We start from the raw sequence: 16297 nt of genomic DNA on the forward strand, positions 1-16297 counted from the left end.
CCACACTCTTTTTTTCTTTCATGAAATGTGAAGTACTCATTTAGGACTATGAATGTATTTAAAACTTGTTTCCTATTAATCTTTTTCACGGGCACTTATAAAGCCAAACAATCTTATCCATGCTCAATACTTTCATCCTGAGGGCAATTTAAAACAAACAACAAATAACACTACAATCTCATCTTCCAAAATTTGGCAGTATCTCTGTGGTCGAGTGCAGATTGCAAAATCACATTGTTTTGTTAGTACATTATTGAATAAAATCTAACCCATTCCTTAACTTGTCTACATGCAACAGTCTCACCATGAATTTATGAGAAAAAACTCTGTTCTTAGAACCCAGCGAATTTACTACTAACTGAGGATATAAGTACTCAAAAGCCTATTTAAATACAACAATGCCTTAAAACAAGATGCATTCAACATTTGAAGAAAAAATTAATTTTAATAAGACTCATGTTTAATATTTGTCCATATAACTGGAAATTGGTAAGTCAACAGAGTGACTCTTGATGAGAAAAAACTTCCTTTTTTGTATGAAAACCCTGAAATTTAGAAAGAGCTCTGTTATTGACAAATCATCATTAATAACAAACTATTTCATTGAGGATTAATAACTCAGAAATAAGTAAAAAAAGCATTCAACAAAGTGAAGCATTTCATACATTTGCATTTCTCTCTATCTTGAAAAGACATGATATAAAGATACTTTTCTCCAAATCATAACTCCTCCTTAAAGGCCGTCAACCCACAGTGATCCCCCATCTTCTGAAATTCTATAATATTTTCTGTACAACTCAAATAGTAATCACCTAAAAACATGTCACAAGTTGTATTTTTTGTATAGATCCTCTCTCTTCCAACTAGAGTGTGATCTCTAAGGGCAGGCACTATATTTTATAATTTGTATGTGATCTTGTGCCTGTGGTACACTGGTAATATGTTTCAGTCTATGACCATTTTAAGTCACACTTTCCTTTCTCCCAATCCTGCTTTTCTCCTGTAACTCTTTCCCTACACTGTTCTCTAATCTAGAGGTAAATAGTATTTTAAGTTCTAAAGTATTATTATTCTATTTTTACAAAAGGAAATCCATCCCCAAATGTAGTCTTATAGGGTTAATTTTTTAAATTATTGTATTTTCAGAAGACATCATTGTAATCCATATAGAATCAATTATATACCCACAGTAAGCAGGCAAAATTATAAAATATAGGCTCATTAGTTCTAAGTATAGGATATTTGTTGTTATCTACTGTTTCAGACTAAAAATCATGTTATACAACTTACCATTTTTGGTATAGTTTCTTGCTTATACAAAACCAGATAACTTACAAAGAAAACTAATGCTGAGATAAAACCTAATGGTAGCAAGAAAAATATCAAAGCTTCCTTCCATTTGTCACCTAGGATTAAAAATCGCAAAAAGGAGAAGTGTTAGAGGTTTGTAACTATTCTTGAAGCTCAATTATTTTATAAACTCCTATTAAATGGTGAAGAACTGAGTTAAACTTGGCAACTACTACCATATTTGCCAGTGCATAAGTACCACAGTTATGTTTGAATATAGCATTCCTTCCATTTCTGCGCTTTTTATATAGAACAACTACTTTACTGAATTGTGACATCTCTTAATTTCAGTTAGAAAAACAACTCCCCAAACACAATTCTTATTTCCTAATATGATTTTGTTTAAAATTAGACCTTGTGAATTTTTATTAAAGAAATGACAAAAATATCAGTTTATTAAATATGAAATCTCTGATTTCAAATCAAAAGTGCAGTTTATCATATCTCAAACAAGAAGCAGTACAATCAATCAAAGTAAGGACCTAAACTAATCAAGTCTTGCCATCTTAACGGTAGTTTGCTTATGCCAGGAACGACAAAGCCTGGAGAGTGAGTGGCAATGAAATCACAAAAGGCATTTTCCACAGCTTGTTGAGAATTGAACATTTTTCCTTGCAAAAAGTGGTCCAAAGCCTGGAAGAAATGGGAGTCAGTTGGTACAAGGTCTGGTGAATACGGTGGATGACAGAGAGTTTCTAAGTCCAGCTGCTGTATTTTAAGCAGCCTTGTTTGTGCAACATGGTCAAGCGTTGTCTTGCAAGAGGACTGGCCTGTCTCTACTGACCAATTTCAGCTGCTTAATCACAAGTATACTTATCATTTCATCCAATTGGTTGCAGTAGACATCCACTGTAAACGATTGCCAGGTTTCATGAAGCTGTAGTGGATAATACCGCCGTTGGACCAGCAAACACATACCATTAGCTTTTTTTGATGAATATGCAGTTTTGGACTGTGTTTTGGCAATTCATCTTTATCCGACCATTGCTTGTGATCGTTAAAAGAGTCCATTTTTCATCACACGTAACAATACAGTGTAGAGACGGTCCGCCTTTATGTTGTGACAGCAAAGAAAGGCAAGCTTGGAGACCATTTCTCTTCTGATGCTCTTTAATTAATGCCATACTCATCTATCCAGCTTCTTTACTTGTCCATTTGTTTCAAATGGTCCAATATTGTTGGAATAGTAATGACAAACCTTGCTGCTAATTCACACATAGGTTGAGATGGATTCGTTTCCACTACAGCTTTCAGCTCATCATTTTCCACCTTGGCCTCAGGTCGCCCATGTCACTCAATTTCAAGATTAAAATCACCAGAAAGGAATTTCTCAAATGATCACATACTGTGTGTTCATTAGCCACATCCTTCCCAAACACTTCGTTGATATTTTGAGCTGTCTGTGCTGCATTGGTTCCAAGACAAAACTCATATTTGAAAATAACACGAATTTTTGACTTATCCATGGCTTCACAAAAATTACTCTAAAAGAAACTGAAAGATTCTCAGGAACAGGTAGGATAAAACAAAGAAAAAAAAGAGAAACTGAAAGATAATCACAAGCCAAAATTGTATTTGGAAGACTAAGGATTACCTTCACAATAAAAATAAACCAAGAAGTGTCAAAGTGAAATGTCAGAGATATCAACTGTCAAACTTAGTACTTAAGGAAGTCATACATATCATACTTAATAACCTAATATTAACCAAGTGATTAAACAAACATGTATTGTATATCTCTTAACTTTCAATAAGTAAAATGGTTACTTATATGATGTTGGAGTGAGCAAAAGCTTATCTTCAATAAAAATCTCTATGTGAGTAATGGAGTTAGTCTTTTAAGGACACCTTTTTAAAGTTGTCTTACATTTTAAAGGATGAAGGGAGGAATAAGGTTTTTCTTTTTTGTTTTGTTTTGTTATTTTAGGGATGAAATTTTCATTATTCTTCTTCATAGCAAGAAATTAGCAATCGCTAGACAAACTTAAAAAGTAGACAAAGCTTGTCCTTCCCAAACTAGTATCTCCCATTTGTTTTGGAGTAATATAGAGCATCTTGAATCTTAGCAGTCCCAAACCTACAAACCTCACACTACCCTACCTTTTTCTTTGTCCTATCCCTGTAAGATCTTATTTTCTATTAGAAAATCATGAGTCAAATCCATATGCTCAGATAAGATTTGCAAGGAAATAATCTAAAGAAATGACTATTAATGTGTGTTTTCTGGCATGCAAAATTAACAGTGAGAAGTCAGGAAGCTTTTTTGCTGAGGTTCCACTTGCCTTCACTATACTATACGTAGATTCCATCCTGAAGAGGATATATTTTTATTTCCAAAAGTATTATTGTCCTATTTTTCTATAACTTGAAACATCTAATAAGAAGTGTCCTAAAGAGGCTGGGTGCGGTGGCTCACGCCTGTAATCCTAGCACTCTGGGAGGCCAAGGCAGGCGGTCAGGAGTTGCTCGAGGTCAGGAGTTCGAAACCAGCCTGACCAAGAGCGAGACACCGTCTCTACTATAAATAGAAAGAAATTAATTGACCAACTAATATGTATATATAGAAAAAATTAGGGGGGCATGATGGCGCATGCCTGTAGTCTCAGCTACTCAGGAGGCTGAGGCAGTAGGATTGCTTGAGCCCAGGAGTGTGAGGTTGCTGTGAGCTAGGCTGACACCATGGCACTTATTCTAGCCTGGGCAAAAAGTGAGACTCCGTCGTGGGGGGGGGGGTGTAGAAGTATCCTAAAGAACTTATATCACATGTAACTCAAGAAATTCTTTATTCCTAATTGCAAAGTCATTAAGATTCTGCTAAGAGATACCCATCAAGACAAAATAAATCTCAGTCATCACTATCACTGAGAAGCTTGTATGAAAACACATAAAAGGACATATATTTTGAAGATGCAGCTAAAAACTCACCGTATCTACTTTATACAATGCATTGATTTATCACAATATATAAATCAGGATGTAATTTTACATAGATTCTCTAAATTTCTTACAACAGTGACAAAAATGAAAAATGTAGAACCAATAAATATTTTTTCTAATTCCATATATCTTTTGTCCCCTGCTCTGCCTATTTTTTCTCCATAGCCTTTAGTGATTCTATATATGGTTTCATTTATTGGCTTCCTCTACCCAACTTGGGAATAAAACATAAGTTCTGTGAGAGTAGAGATTTCTTTACTGCTGTATCTCCAATGCCTAAAAAGAGTCTGACACATATTAGGTCCTCGATAAATATGTGATGAATGAAAAGGAACAATACCACTATATCCATAGGAAGATAATAGAGATTCCACTATAGTAGAACAACATGAAAGGAGATAAATGACTGACAGAAATGCCAGCACCGGTCTGTATCTGTCTATGTATGTATAGCTGCATCTATATCTGTAGACCTGAAAGAGCAATGCTGAGTTGATTTCCTTCAATTTTGAACAATTATTAGTAATTTCCTTTCTTAAATCTAGTGAATTGTGAAGCACAGTTATATTTTCCCTCACTTTCTAGGTTTTTTAGTTTATATTGCTATGTAATTCAAATGTCTATTGTCATAAGTCACTTTAAATCAGTGTTGGAAATGAATGGAATATGCCTTTTAATAATCATGACATCTTAATTAGAAAAATATTCCCTAGGATTAGTACTAGACACTCAGAAACAAGTGCATGTTCACCTGTCCTTGTTTTAAGATTTCTGTCACCTTGAAAACTGAAAGCATATGAAAATATTAAGATAGACTCCTGCCCTCCTCCCAAAAGGAACTAGCATATTCTCTTTACTGAGAGCCAGAAAGACAAGAATGTTGATAACAGTATAACAAGATTCCTAGTTCTATCTGAATATTAGACTTTCAATAAATCTATATTCAATCGAAGTGCTTGTTAACTTATCTTCTCTGTTTATAGATTATACACAAGAACCTTCTGTTTCCATAATTACAGAATACAATGAAATAAAATTAATTTTACTAGCAAATAACTCCAGTTATTTAGTTACTGTCCTTTCAACTTATACCTTGCCAGCAATATTCATCACTCCATTCACTCCAAATTCCATCATCTGCACAATAAATATTCAATTTGCTTCTTGCTATAAAGCATAATTGTTGGCTTTCATTTCTTGTTCTCGTGATGTACACTTCATTTTCAACTGTGGTAGTCTGAAAGCAAGGAAAAAATAAGATGCAGTTATTTGATCTAAATGCTGCTGGACAGATTCCATACCTATCACTTCCAAACTAGGTTTTTTTGCATAAAATATGAACATCAAAAGACTAGAAAGGCATAATTCTAGCAGGGATTATCTTTCTGTTTGGTGGGGTTTTTAAGACATTTATTTTCCCTTCATGATCTATATTTTAAATTTTTTTCTATAGTGATAATGGATCAATTGTAGTCAAGGGCAGCATGTGTGAGAGGGCAAAATTCCTAGGCAACTTTGCTGTTTATAATGCCCAGTATTTGAACTAGTGTCAAATTTCCCAGATTCCACAAACTGGAACATGCTACATACACTGAGTTACCAAAAGACAGAGCCAACATGTGAATGTTGTTTCCATAAAAAGTATAAAGTTCATATACATAAACCTTTTTTCCCCCTTACTCTTATTTTGGTAAACCTCCATAACACCTATGTAACAGTGCTCACGGCTTAGAACAAAACTACCACTTCGCATATGAGAATATCACAAGGTTGTGTGATCTCAGAGAAAAAAAAATCGCTGAAGCAATTACTTCAATTTTGCATTTCAAAGACCTGAAGAATTTTTCTCACTCAAAATAACAGTTTTCATTATAACTTATCTTGGGAACCAGCATAATGTAGTATAGACTTCAGTGGACTGGGAATCAGATGTGGATTCTAGTTCTAGCTGTGTAAGTTGATTGTTAAGTCAATTCACCTCCCTGGGACATATGAGTCAACCAGTTTTCTCTTCTGTGCATTAAATGAATTAATTATTAAATAGAACTAGTGGTTCACCTGCTTTTCCGTCATTCTCTAAATTGGAAACCAATGAATAAAATTGATGTATAACTATATATATATATATATATATATATATAGAGAGAGAGAGAGAGAGAGAGAGAGAGAGAGAGAGAGAGAGTAGACAGAGTCTTTCCCTGGGCTAGAGTGCCATGGCGTCAGCCTAGCTCACAGCAACCTCAAACTCCTGAACTCAAGAGATCCTCCTGCCTCGGCCTCCCAAGTAGCTGGAACTACAGGCATGCGCCACTATGTCCGGCTAATTTTCTCTATATATTATTTGTCTAGCTAATCTCTTTCTATTTTTTTAGTAGAGACAGGGTCTCACTCTTGCTCAGGCTGGTCTCAAACTCCTGACCTCGAGTGATCCTCCTGCCTCAGCCTCCCAGAGTGCTGGTATTACAGGCATGAGCCACCATGCCTGGCTTGATGTATAACAATATGAGGTTAAAGGCATCATCACTTTGTTGCTGCTTGGGGGTAATTAATCTTACAACCATTGTCCACTTCTTCCTCAGTTAGCTCCTCTTCCCTGCTACAAGCAGTTCTCTTGTAGCCCTGCCATACTCTAATATTGACCTCAAGAAGTGGTCTTTGTGTTTGGGTTTTTTGTTTTGTTTTGTTTTTACCCGGGGCCTCTTCACAATCTATTTTAGACCCTCAGCAACTATAATTTATTGACACAAAATCAGAAACAAGTAACTAGATTATCTCTAAGGTCCTATGTAGCTTTAAAATCGTTATGATTAATTATGCCTTCAAAATGCAAACATCTTTCTTTTGTCCCCTAGATTATATGGCTTTCTGGAAATTAAACAGAGATATATGTCATGTTCTATTCCTCATGTGGATGCAACTTATTTTGGTTCTTGTGTTCGCTATTTTATGTAAAAGGCTATGTTTATGACTTTCCCAAATTAGTGCAATATTCATACCACCCAGGTAGTGTCATCTTCTGTGAACTCAATTTCATAAATGAAACACTTTGCTGGAATGGGTCCTCTAGGCAAGCTCCATTTCAGGTTAATTTCATATGAATTTGTCATGGTAAGACTAAGGTAGTCTGGTGGCAAAGGTTTAACTGAAAAGCAAAAGGAAATCATTTCAGCATAGAGATTATTGAAGTTTAGAGTAACCCTTATCCAAAGCTGGAGACACCTAGTAACAGAAGCCTCCGGAGATAAACCAGGTGGCTCAATAATATTCCTTATGATGTGAATTAAAATCAAAACTGCTTGCCAACCAAAATGAGTTTATTGAGAAACTTAGTTATTTTGGAAACTCATTTTTTAATAAGCCACGCACTGACAAACATTTAAGCCCAAGAGAAGAGTTAGAAGACCCCAAATCATTATAATCATTTTCCATTTTGTAGTATTAGAAACAACAATCAGAACCAGTACTACTACTACTTTTACTAATAGCTAACCCTTATTTAGCGCTTATGATACGTCAGGCACTAGACCAAAGATGTTGCATCATAATCTCATTCATGTCTCAAAATAAACCTATGAGGTGGTCCTCTATTGTCCTCATTTTACTAATAAGGAAATTGAAACAAAGATGTTAAGTAACTTGCCCGAAGTCACACAATTAGAAAGTGGTAGATCCGACACTCAAACTCAGATCTGGCTGACTCCAGAACCTGTCACTCTCATAACTGTTAGAACTGAGAACACAGACTCAAAAAATATTCAATAATTTGCCTATGGAGAGCTAGGAATAAGTAATTCCATAATTACTCCACGACTAATATTAGATAAAAGTACTATATAGCAGATGGACTCTCTGAAGCTGGGAAATAAATTGTGAGTTCTCTATGAAATTGTGAGTTCTAAATGAATGTGAGTTCAAATAAATTGTGAGTTATTAATTTTATTTTATAAAAATAATTCCGGATGATACTGCCTTTTATATATTTCATATTATCCTTCATTCAATTTTTTTTTTTTTTGAGACAGAGTCTCACTTTGTTGCCTAGGCTAGAGTGAGTGCCGTGGCGTTAGCCTAGCTCACAGCAACCTCAAACTCCTGGGCTCAAGCAATCCTTCTGCCTCAGCCTCCCAAGTAGCTGGGACTACAGGCATGTGCCACCATGCCCGGCTAATTTTTTCTATATATATTAGTTGGCCAATTAATTTCTTTCTATTTATAGTAGAGACAGGGTCTCACTTTTGCTCAGGCTGGTTTCGAACTCCTGACCTTGAGCAATCCACCCGCCTCGGCCTCCCAGAGAGCTAGGATTACAGGCGTGAGCCACCGCGCCCGGCCAATTTTTTTATCTTCTATTTTTTTATTAGAACATGTTTCTTTATTGATCCATATTACATGGTTTACATATGCAGCTATAAAAGGCAAATATAAGCATGCTTTTTTAAAGCTGCATCATAAACTGTTTTCTTTCAGTGAATAGAATTGTATGACAGAGAATCACCTTTGTAACTTTTATAACTAATATAGAGATTCCTCATAGACTCTCTCATCCCTCATTTCTTTAGATGTCTCTCTCATTCTCTCTCTCTCTCCTCCCCTCTCTCAAGTGGTTGTAAATGGCCCAAACTAGAAACAATGAATTTGAACATTTTGTTGGTTTGCATCACCTATATTCTGAAGTTGAAAAATGAAATAGCTGGCTCTGATAGGCTTGGATTCTGATGATCCATTAACACAGATATAGAAATCTGTGTAGTCTGATGACTCCAAATAGGGAAATCTGCATCCAACATTTTTTCCATTAGCCTGGATGTAATCCTCGCACTGTAATGCATGATCCAAGCCCTCATACCTATAAAAAGAAGTGTTGTGAGAATTGTGTTTAACAATATCTTCTAGTATCATGGTGCTCCATTTTAAATTATCTTAAGATCGAAATTTAAAAATAATTTAATACTGTGCAATATTTATTGAACACGTTCCATATGCCAGACCCTATGATAAGAGCTAGGAATACAACAGTAGGGAAAGCAGACATAGTCCATGATTTCATGGAGTTTAACAATCTGATGGGAGTCTTCACAAAATCTCAAAGACAAAACAAGGATTATTACTCATGTACTTAGGTGATGTTGACTCAGCAACACTGTGAATCAGAACACGATTCCTATTAAGACAACCTGGGATTTATAAAAATAATCCTGGATGATACTGCCTTTTGCATATACTACCAAGGAAGTTATTTTAAAAGAGAGCAGATTTAAAAACAGACTTATGAAATATTGTTATGTGTAATAAAATGAATGAAAATCCTCTGAGGATTCAACACATATCAAAAGCTAAACCTCAGAAAAGCCAACTTGGAAAGGGAAGTGTCAAAAAGAAAAGGAAGAATTGTTTAGCAAGCAAATGTTTAATTTTCCGTTTCTCCTAAATAAGAAATGTTATTATGTCATTTAAAGTTAACCTCATTCCAGTAATAAAGCTAATGGAAACTAGGGGAGATTTCCCTCCTGATTTCCAAAGCAACAAATGACTAGCTTATTTTCCTAAAGAATAGCTTGCAATGCAAAATGTGACATTATCTGTAAAAGAAGCCAAAATCCCTTTTGAAATGAGGCCAATATAGCAGTTGATAAGGCGCTGGTACAGATATCTGGACTCTACTAAATTAACTTTATGCCAAGTATTTACTTTAGGCAGAGTTTATAAAATTGCAGTCTCTTCAATTCAGTTCACCTCATTAGAGTTTGGAAGACTTGGGTTCTAGGCTTGACTTTATACAGATTTTATGCCAGGAGGGAAGCCTCATGACACCCTTATTTTCCAATCTCTAAAATGTTTATATTATCCCTCCCATATTTCAGTAAGATGAGGATATATTAAACATGAACTACAATGTACAAGAAGGTAGAGACTTTGTCTTATTCATGCTTTTCTCCTTTTTATCTAGAACACTGCCCGGCATTTAATAGATGCTTAATATTTGTTTGAATCAATTAACAAATAATTTAGACCTTAGAAATTTACCAATCCAATTTCAGATAAGGAAATGGAGACACCCAAAGGCAAAATTACTTTCCCGAAGCCACCAAATTAAATGATGCCACAGCAGGGATTAGAACCCAGTTCTCAGGATTATTAATATTCTATGCCTTATCACTTACATATTATGATTTTTTTAAAATGCCATGCTAATCTGAGCCTAAAATTAACCAGTAATAACAGTCTTCTCTTGATTTGTCTTTTATTTAGTAAATGCATAAGTTCAGATGCTTATCTGTCAATTTACCAATGCTATCATCATTTGTTTCATTCATTTAATGAATATTTAGTGATAATCTACTATGGGCATAGCACTTCCCAGGTAGTCAAGAGAAACCAGGAAATAGTTCATGCCCACTGATCCTGTAAAAATTTGAAAACAGACAAAGTACGCACATGGAAAAACTTAAATACCACCTGGACAATAAATAATTAAGAACTATAAAAAGTAATAGTTCAGAGAAAAACTGAACAGAAGCTAACATAATCAGTAAGAGGTTAATGAAATTGGAGGGCAAATGGGCCTTGAAGGAAGGATAAGAGGTGGTGAAAGAAAAAGAAAGCCAGAGGGCATGCCAGAAGTCAATGCATGCAAAGAGTGAGAAAGAAAATAGAGATGAATCTAAATGGAGTGGAACATTCATACTGATCGTAGGTGGTAACTTTGGAAAGGCATTAATGTGGTGAAGCAGAGATTTGAATGGCAGCCTAGATTTTATTATGGGGGCAATGAGTAACCACAGGAAGTTTTTGAACAAGGGAATGGCATATGAAAATGGCGGTGTAGGAACATTAAGCTGTATACAGTGTGCAGAATGAACAGGAAGGAGCAAGATTTGAAGGGGACAAATTAGAAGCTGAGTGACCATCATTTGGGAAACAATGACAATCATCTAGATGTGGAATGAGAGGAGTCTAAAGTAGAGTTCTTACAGTAGAAGTGGGAAGTAAAGAATAGAGGTGCAACCTTACAAAGGAAGATCAGAGCATGGTGATCATGTTACCCTGCAACAATTAAGAAATGAAGGAAATAGAAGAGTCAAGATGGCTCTAAGTTTTAAAAAGTCAGTGACAGTTAACAAATGTAGGGAGTCAGAAAAATGATCCAGTTTAAAAGATAATTGCTTTTTTAAAAGGCAATAATATAAAATTTGCCAAAACTTTTTAGATTTTATAACTTAATCTATGTAAAGGATGCAAATTAATCCGATACAGAAACAATGATTGCATTCCTTCTTTCACCCATAGAATACCTTTCAGTATCAACAGCCTAAAACCACTTACTCCCATTGAAAACCACAAATAATCATAGACAATCATCATCATAAATATAATTCTGACAAGTATAATGAATTAAATTTGGTAAAAATATAATTACTCATGCTATGGATTAATTTTGGTAGATATTTTCTTAATATGGAATTCTAATTACAAAAATACTTACCAGTAAAACAAGTTGTAATTGGCATCCAAATGTACACCCATGCCAGGTTTCCAAGAACAGAGTAAATATTGCCAGTTGTAGTATATACAATCCATATCCTGAATTTTAGTTTCCAGATTTCCTAAGGAATAAATCAACTGTGAATACTTGAAAGGCATAATGATGAATCATTTGTAAAATCACTATGCAATTTCATTTAATTTCCCGTGGCCTCTCCATTTCATTTAGCAATCAACATAATCAGGAATATTTCAAAAGGAAGTTACTGGAAATCACTTCATTATAAGTGGGACATGCAAAATCAAAAAACTTTTGAGGACTCGGGGGTAAGCAGATGCAAAAGTATTAAATTGATTATTTTAGGATACCCTGAGCCGTTAAGAAAATACAAGTGTTTACTAATATGACCCTAAAACTGGGAACTACATTAATATAATAAAATGTAGATTTCGCCAAACATATTTGCTGATTTAAAGAATTCAAAAAGGCTAGTCACTGACTACTAAGGATTTGATTTTGTTCCACGGTGTCACAGGATCTATTGCACATACAATCTGGTGCATAAGACTTAAAAGACTTATTCTCAAATCAATTGTTCTGATATTATTAAATATTAAAAGAGAGCTTTATTTTAACCTTGTGGTGATATCCAATAAGTAGCTTCTGACCATGAACTTTGAACCTCTGATCCATTTGCACATTGCCCTGGTAAAACTGCGTGTATCTTTGCTTCAATCCCCTTGTTAAGATCAAACCCGTCTTTGTAATGTAGATTCTTAGTAATGATGGTCTGTTTGATAAAAAGATGAAACAAAGTTAAACTTAGAAATGGCCATGGTATAGTGAGCCACATTAGGAAGACTAAGAAGTCATTAATACTCTAGTGAGTTCCCAATATCTAAGACACTCCTTATGGTTATCTGACACAATGCCACAGATATATTTTGGGCAGAGCTCACCTCAGTATGTCATGTCTTTTGATGAGATCATTTGAATCTTAACATCTCATTCAAACCAAAAATACAAACAGAAACTTCTGGAGAGGAAAAAAGGCCCTATGGCAGGAACTTGAGTAATAACTACTGGGAATCAAATATAGAATTTTCCCATATCATACACACATTACATGGCAAATTATTTGTCACCTTTCAAATATAATACAAATTTTTCAGGAAACACATAAAGTAAAATCCTAGAGGTAAAGAAAGCTGGACAAATTGTGAGCTCCTGGAGGATGAAAATCCTATATTATTTATTCTTATATTCCTGATACCTAACAGAATACTTGTCACAAGAAGGTGCTCAATAAATATTTGTTTTGAATTGTCCCTTGAAACTACCTAACTGAATTAGGGTGGTAACAGAATGTCTTCTACAACAGAAGACTTTGAATGAACATGCTTGTTGAGTATGTAAGTAGTTACTAATTCAATAAACTTTCATTGAGCACTTACTACAATATATACAAAGAACCAAAACCCTACAACCTTCTTTGGGGAGGGTACGAAGATAAATAAGGCTTGACTCCTACAGAGAAAAAGGTCACACTCCAGTGGCATATTTAAGACTCATATCTAAGTATATGAGTAACTGTAAAATATGGTAAAATGCATAAGTGCTCTTCAAGTCCATATTCCATGAGACCGAGTGTTTTTTTCCCCTGTACTTCCAATGATAGTCTTAACACTGGATGATAGCAGGATGCACAGCAGATAGAAGCAGACATGGCATTTTGTTATATCCTAATTAGAATTATGGAGATATGGGAATTGAAATGGACACTGAAGTCAGGAATCACAAGAAAATGCCTAATGATCACTCTGATATCACAAGTGCATGCTTTACTTACCTTCCATCTTTCACTATCAATGTTTCGGTATTTCAATTCATATTCTATTGTACATTCCTTAAAATCATCCAGAGACAGTGGTGGTAGCCATTGCAAATAGAGATAACCTAAATATCCAGGATCCACTATCTGAAAGTCCTGGGGAGGGTTAACTAAAATAAAGTCAATAAAACATTTATATTTTTCCTGTATTTCATGACAATTATTACTAAATCTAGATAATTCCAAATGTCCAAATGTCTACCAATTGGTGAACGGATAAGCAAAATGTGATACATCCATAAAATGGAATATTATTCAGCCATAAAAAGAAATGAAATACTGATACATGCCGCAAAATGGAAGAACCTTGATAACACTATGCTAAGTGAAAGAAGCCAGACACAAAAGACTACATCTTTTTTTTTTTTTTTTTTTTTTTTTTTGAGACAGAGTCTCACTTTGTTGTCCAGGCTAGAGTGAGTGCCGTGGCATCAGCCTAGCTCACAGCAACCTCAAACTCCTGGGCTGCAGTGATCCTTCTGCCTCAGCCTCCCGAGTAGCTGGGACTACAGGCATGCGCCACTATGCCCGGCTAATTTTTTTATATATATATCAGTTGGCCAATTAATTTCTTTCTATTTATAGTAGAGACGGGGTCTCGCTCTTGCTCAGGCTGGTTTTGAACTCCTGACCTTGAGCAATCCACCCGCCTCGGCCTCCCAAGAGCTAGGATTACAGGCGTGAGCCACAGCGCCCGGCCAAAAGACTACATCTTGACATGGTTCCATTAACATGAAATATCCAAAATAGGCAAATCCATAGAGACAGAAAGTAGATTAGTGATTGGCAGGTGCCCAGGGAGGGCATAAGTAGTATGACTGCTTAATGAGTGTGGGATTTCTTTCAGGGGTGATGAAAATATTCTGGATTTTGATAGTGGTGGTTGTTGCATAACTTTGTGAAAACACTAAAATCCACTGAATGGTACACTTTTAAAGAGTGAGTTTTATATATATTATATCTCAATAAAGTGGTTTAAAAATCTAGATCACTGCTGTATAGTTGTTCCTTCATTAAGAAATCATATATGCAAAGTGTGACTTTGCCTCACTAGGTACTAATTTTCATAGAAACAAGAAATTCAACATGGCGTTATCCCTGTGGTCATAAATACAAGAATTTGGTCTAGGATGGGAACATTTTATTACATAAATCTCTCTAATAGCAAGAACCAATCCATATTAATTCACTGTATACTATATGCATATAACATTGTGGCAGACATAAAAAAAGGATAGAAGATATGAAATATGGCTACTATGGCTGAGTGGCTTAAGAATTTGGAGAACGGGCAGATCTTGTTAATTCATTCTGCTTATTTGAATCCTCTAGTTAAGTTGGAGCTATCCCTAGAGTATTGTAAACCAGGGCCACTCTTTGGAAGGACTAAAGAAAAAGTGGCAGGCAGCTGAATGACATCAAGAATCAGCATATATTATCTGGGACAAACTCTATATATACATACACACACACATATTCAATAATTCTATAAACTTTCCTACCAGCAAATCTACTATTGCTATAGTACCACCCTTATGTTGCCTTTTGCTAACAATATCCTCTCATTTATGCTATATTTTTTCATTTATAATACTTTATAATACTTATTGAGGTGAGAAAAAGAATCCACAGAAAAGAAATTGTGGCACAAATTATGATTCAACCTGGGCCCCTCATGTACCTATAAAAAAAAGTCTCTATTGAAGATGAAATGACAATCCTATTGTTTCAACCTTTAAGGTTAGAATCTTTGTCATATACATTGTTCTAATTACCTTCTTCAGTAAAAAGTTCATTGGACATTGTTTAATATTTCTATAAATATTTTGAAATTTTACTTTGAATTTCTGTACATTTTTTATATTCATATAATTTTCATAAAAGTTAAGGACAGTAATTAAGGAAATATTCCAGTTAATTGAGTACCAGGCAATAAGGTTTCAGATATATAACCTATTTTTTTTAGAAAAGGCTATACAAAAAATTATGGAAAGTGTCTTTTAAATTTTATCCTGCAAAATGTCTGTCTTCATCACTTACCTTATACATGAAGCTAATAAGAATGTATCTTTTGTACATGAGCTTACTGAAATATTTCCATTAATAATCCATCTATTAGTTATGCACTTCCATAAGGTAGGTTAAAAAGACAATTTCCTCAATTTTAAAACTACTCCATTAAAATCCATTTACCTTTTATCTCGGTGTCTGAAGACAATACGTAGTCACATGTTGTGTATATAAGAAAGATACACAGGCATCTGATATCCAAACAAATGAAAGCCATTTCTCCAATATTTAATAGCTTGATATCTCCTATCTAAGAAGGAAAAATATAACATTTTAATTTCATCTTATGTCAAATAATCAAACTAAATGCAATTTTAAACACATTTAGGAGTTCTCTGTGTGTTTTCTATCAAGAATTGGGAAAACTATGGCCCCTTGGACCACGGAAATAGAATTCATCAAGTTAGGAACCAATATAATTAGAAAGAAAGGATTCTAGTCTCATCCTTCTTACAAAAGTAAAACCAAAGCAAAAGAAAAACCCTTTAACTTCCCCACAGCCCCCACCACGCACACAGTTTTCTATATGCCATAACCGGATTGTGGTGACTTCAACTTATGAAGAC

At 34.8% G+C, this 16297-nt stretch overlaps 1 protein-coding gene across 1 annotated transcript; it reads right to left on the reverse strand.

The window, feature by feature from the left end:
* Positions 1-311: 311 nt before the first annotated feature.
* On the reverse strand, positions 312-15972 carry IL13RA2 (interleukin 13 receptor subunit alpha 2). Its single transcript, XM_012749544.3, has 9 exons — positions 15855-15972; positions 13620-13771; positions 12407-12560; positions 11771-11891; positions 8949-9133; positions 7284-7429; positions 5380-5524; positions 1291-1406; positions 312-545 (listed from the first exon to the last, which is right to left on the reverse strand). The coding sequence occupies exons 1-9, from the start codon at positions 15946-15948 to the stop codon at positions 495-497; spliced, it is 1164 nt and encodes a 387-aa protein (XP_012604998.1). The 5' UTR covers positions 15949-15972; the 3' UTR covers positions 312-494.
* Positions 15973-16297: the final 325 nt, after the last annotated feature.

Source organism: Microcebus murinus, chromosome X (genome assembly GCF_040939455.1).
Source record: "Microcebus murinus isolate Inina chromosome X, M.murinus_Inina_mat1.0, whole genome shotgun sequence".
In the NCBI taxonomy this organism is placed as follows: Eukaryota; Metazoa; Chordata; class Mammalia; order Primates; family Cheirogaleidae; genus Microcebus; species Microcebus murinus.

What these genes read in the sequence shown, in the direction of transcription:
- IL13RA2 (XM_012749544.3), bottom strand. Translation starts at nt 15,948, where the DNA reads ATGGCTTTCATTTGTTTGGATATCAGATGCCTGTGTATCTTTCTTATA. An exon ending in TTATTGGATATCACCACAAG is followed by an intron (nt 11,892 to 12,406) that starts GTTAAAATAAAG and finishes TTTATTCCTTAG; the next exon opens with GAAATCTGGAAACTAAAATT. An exon ending in AATTACAACTTGTTTTACTG is followed by an intron (nt 9,134 to 11,770) that starts GTAAGTATTTTT and finishes TTCTTTTTATAG; the next exon opens with GTATGAGGGCTTGGATCATG.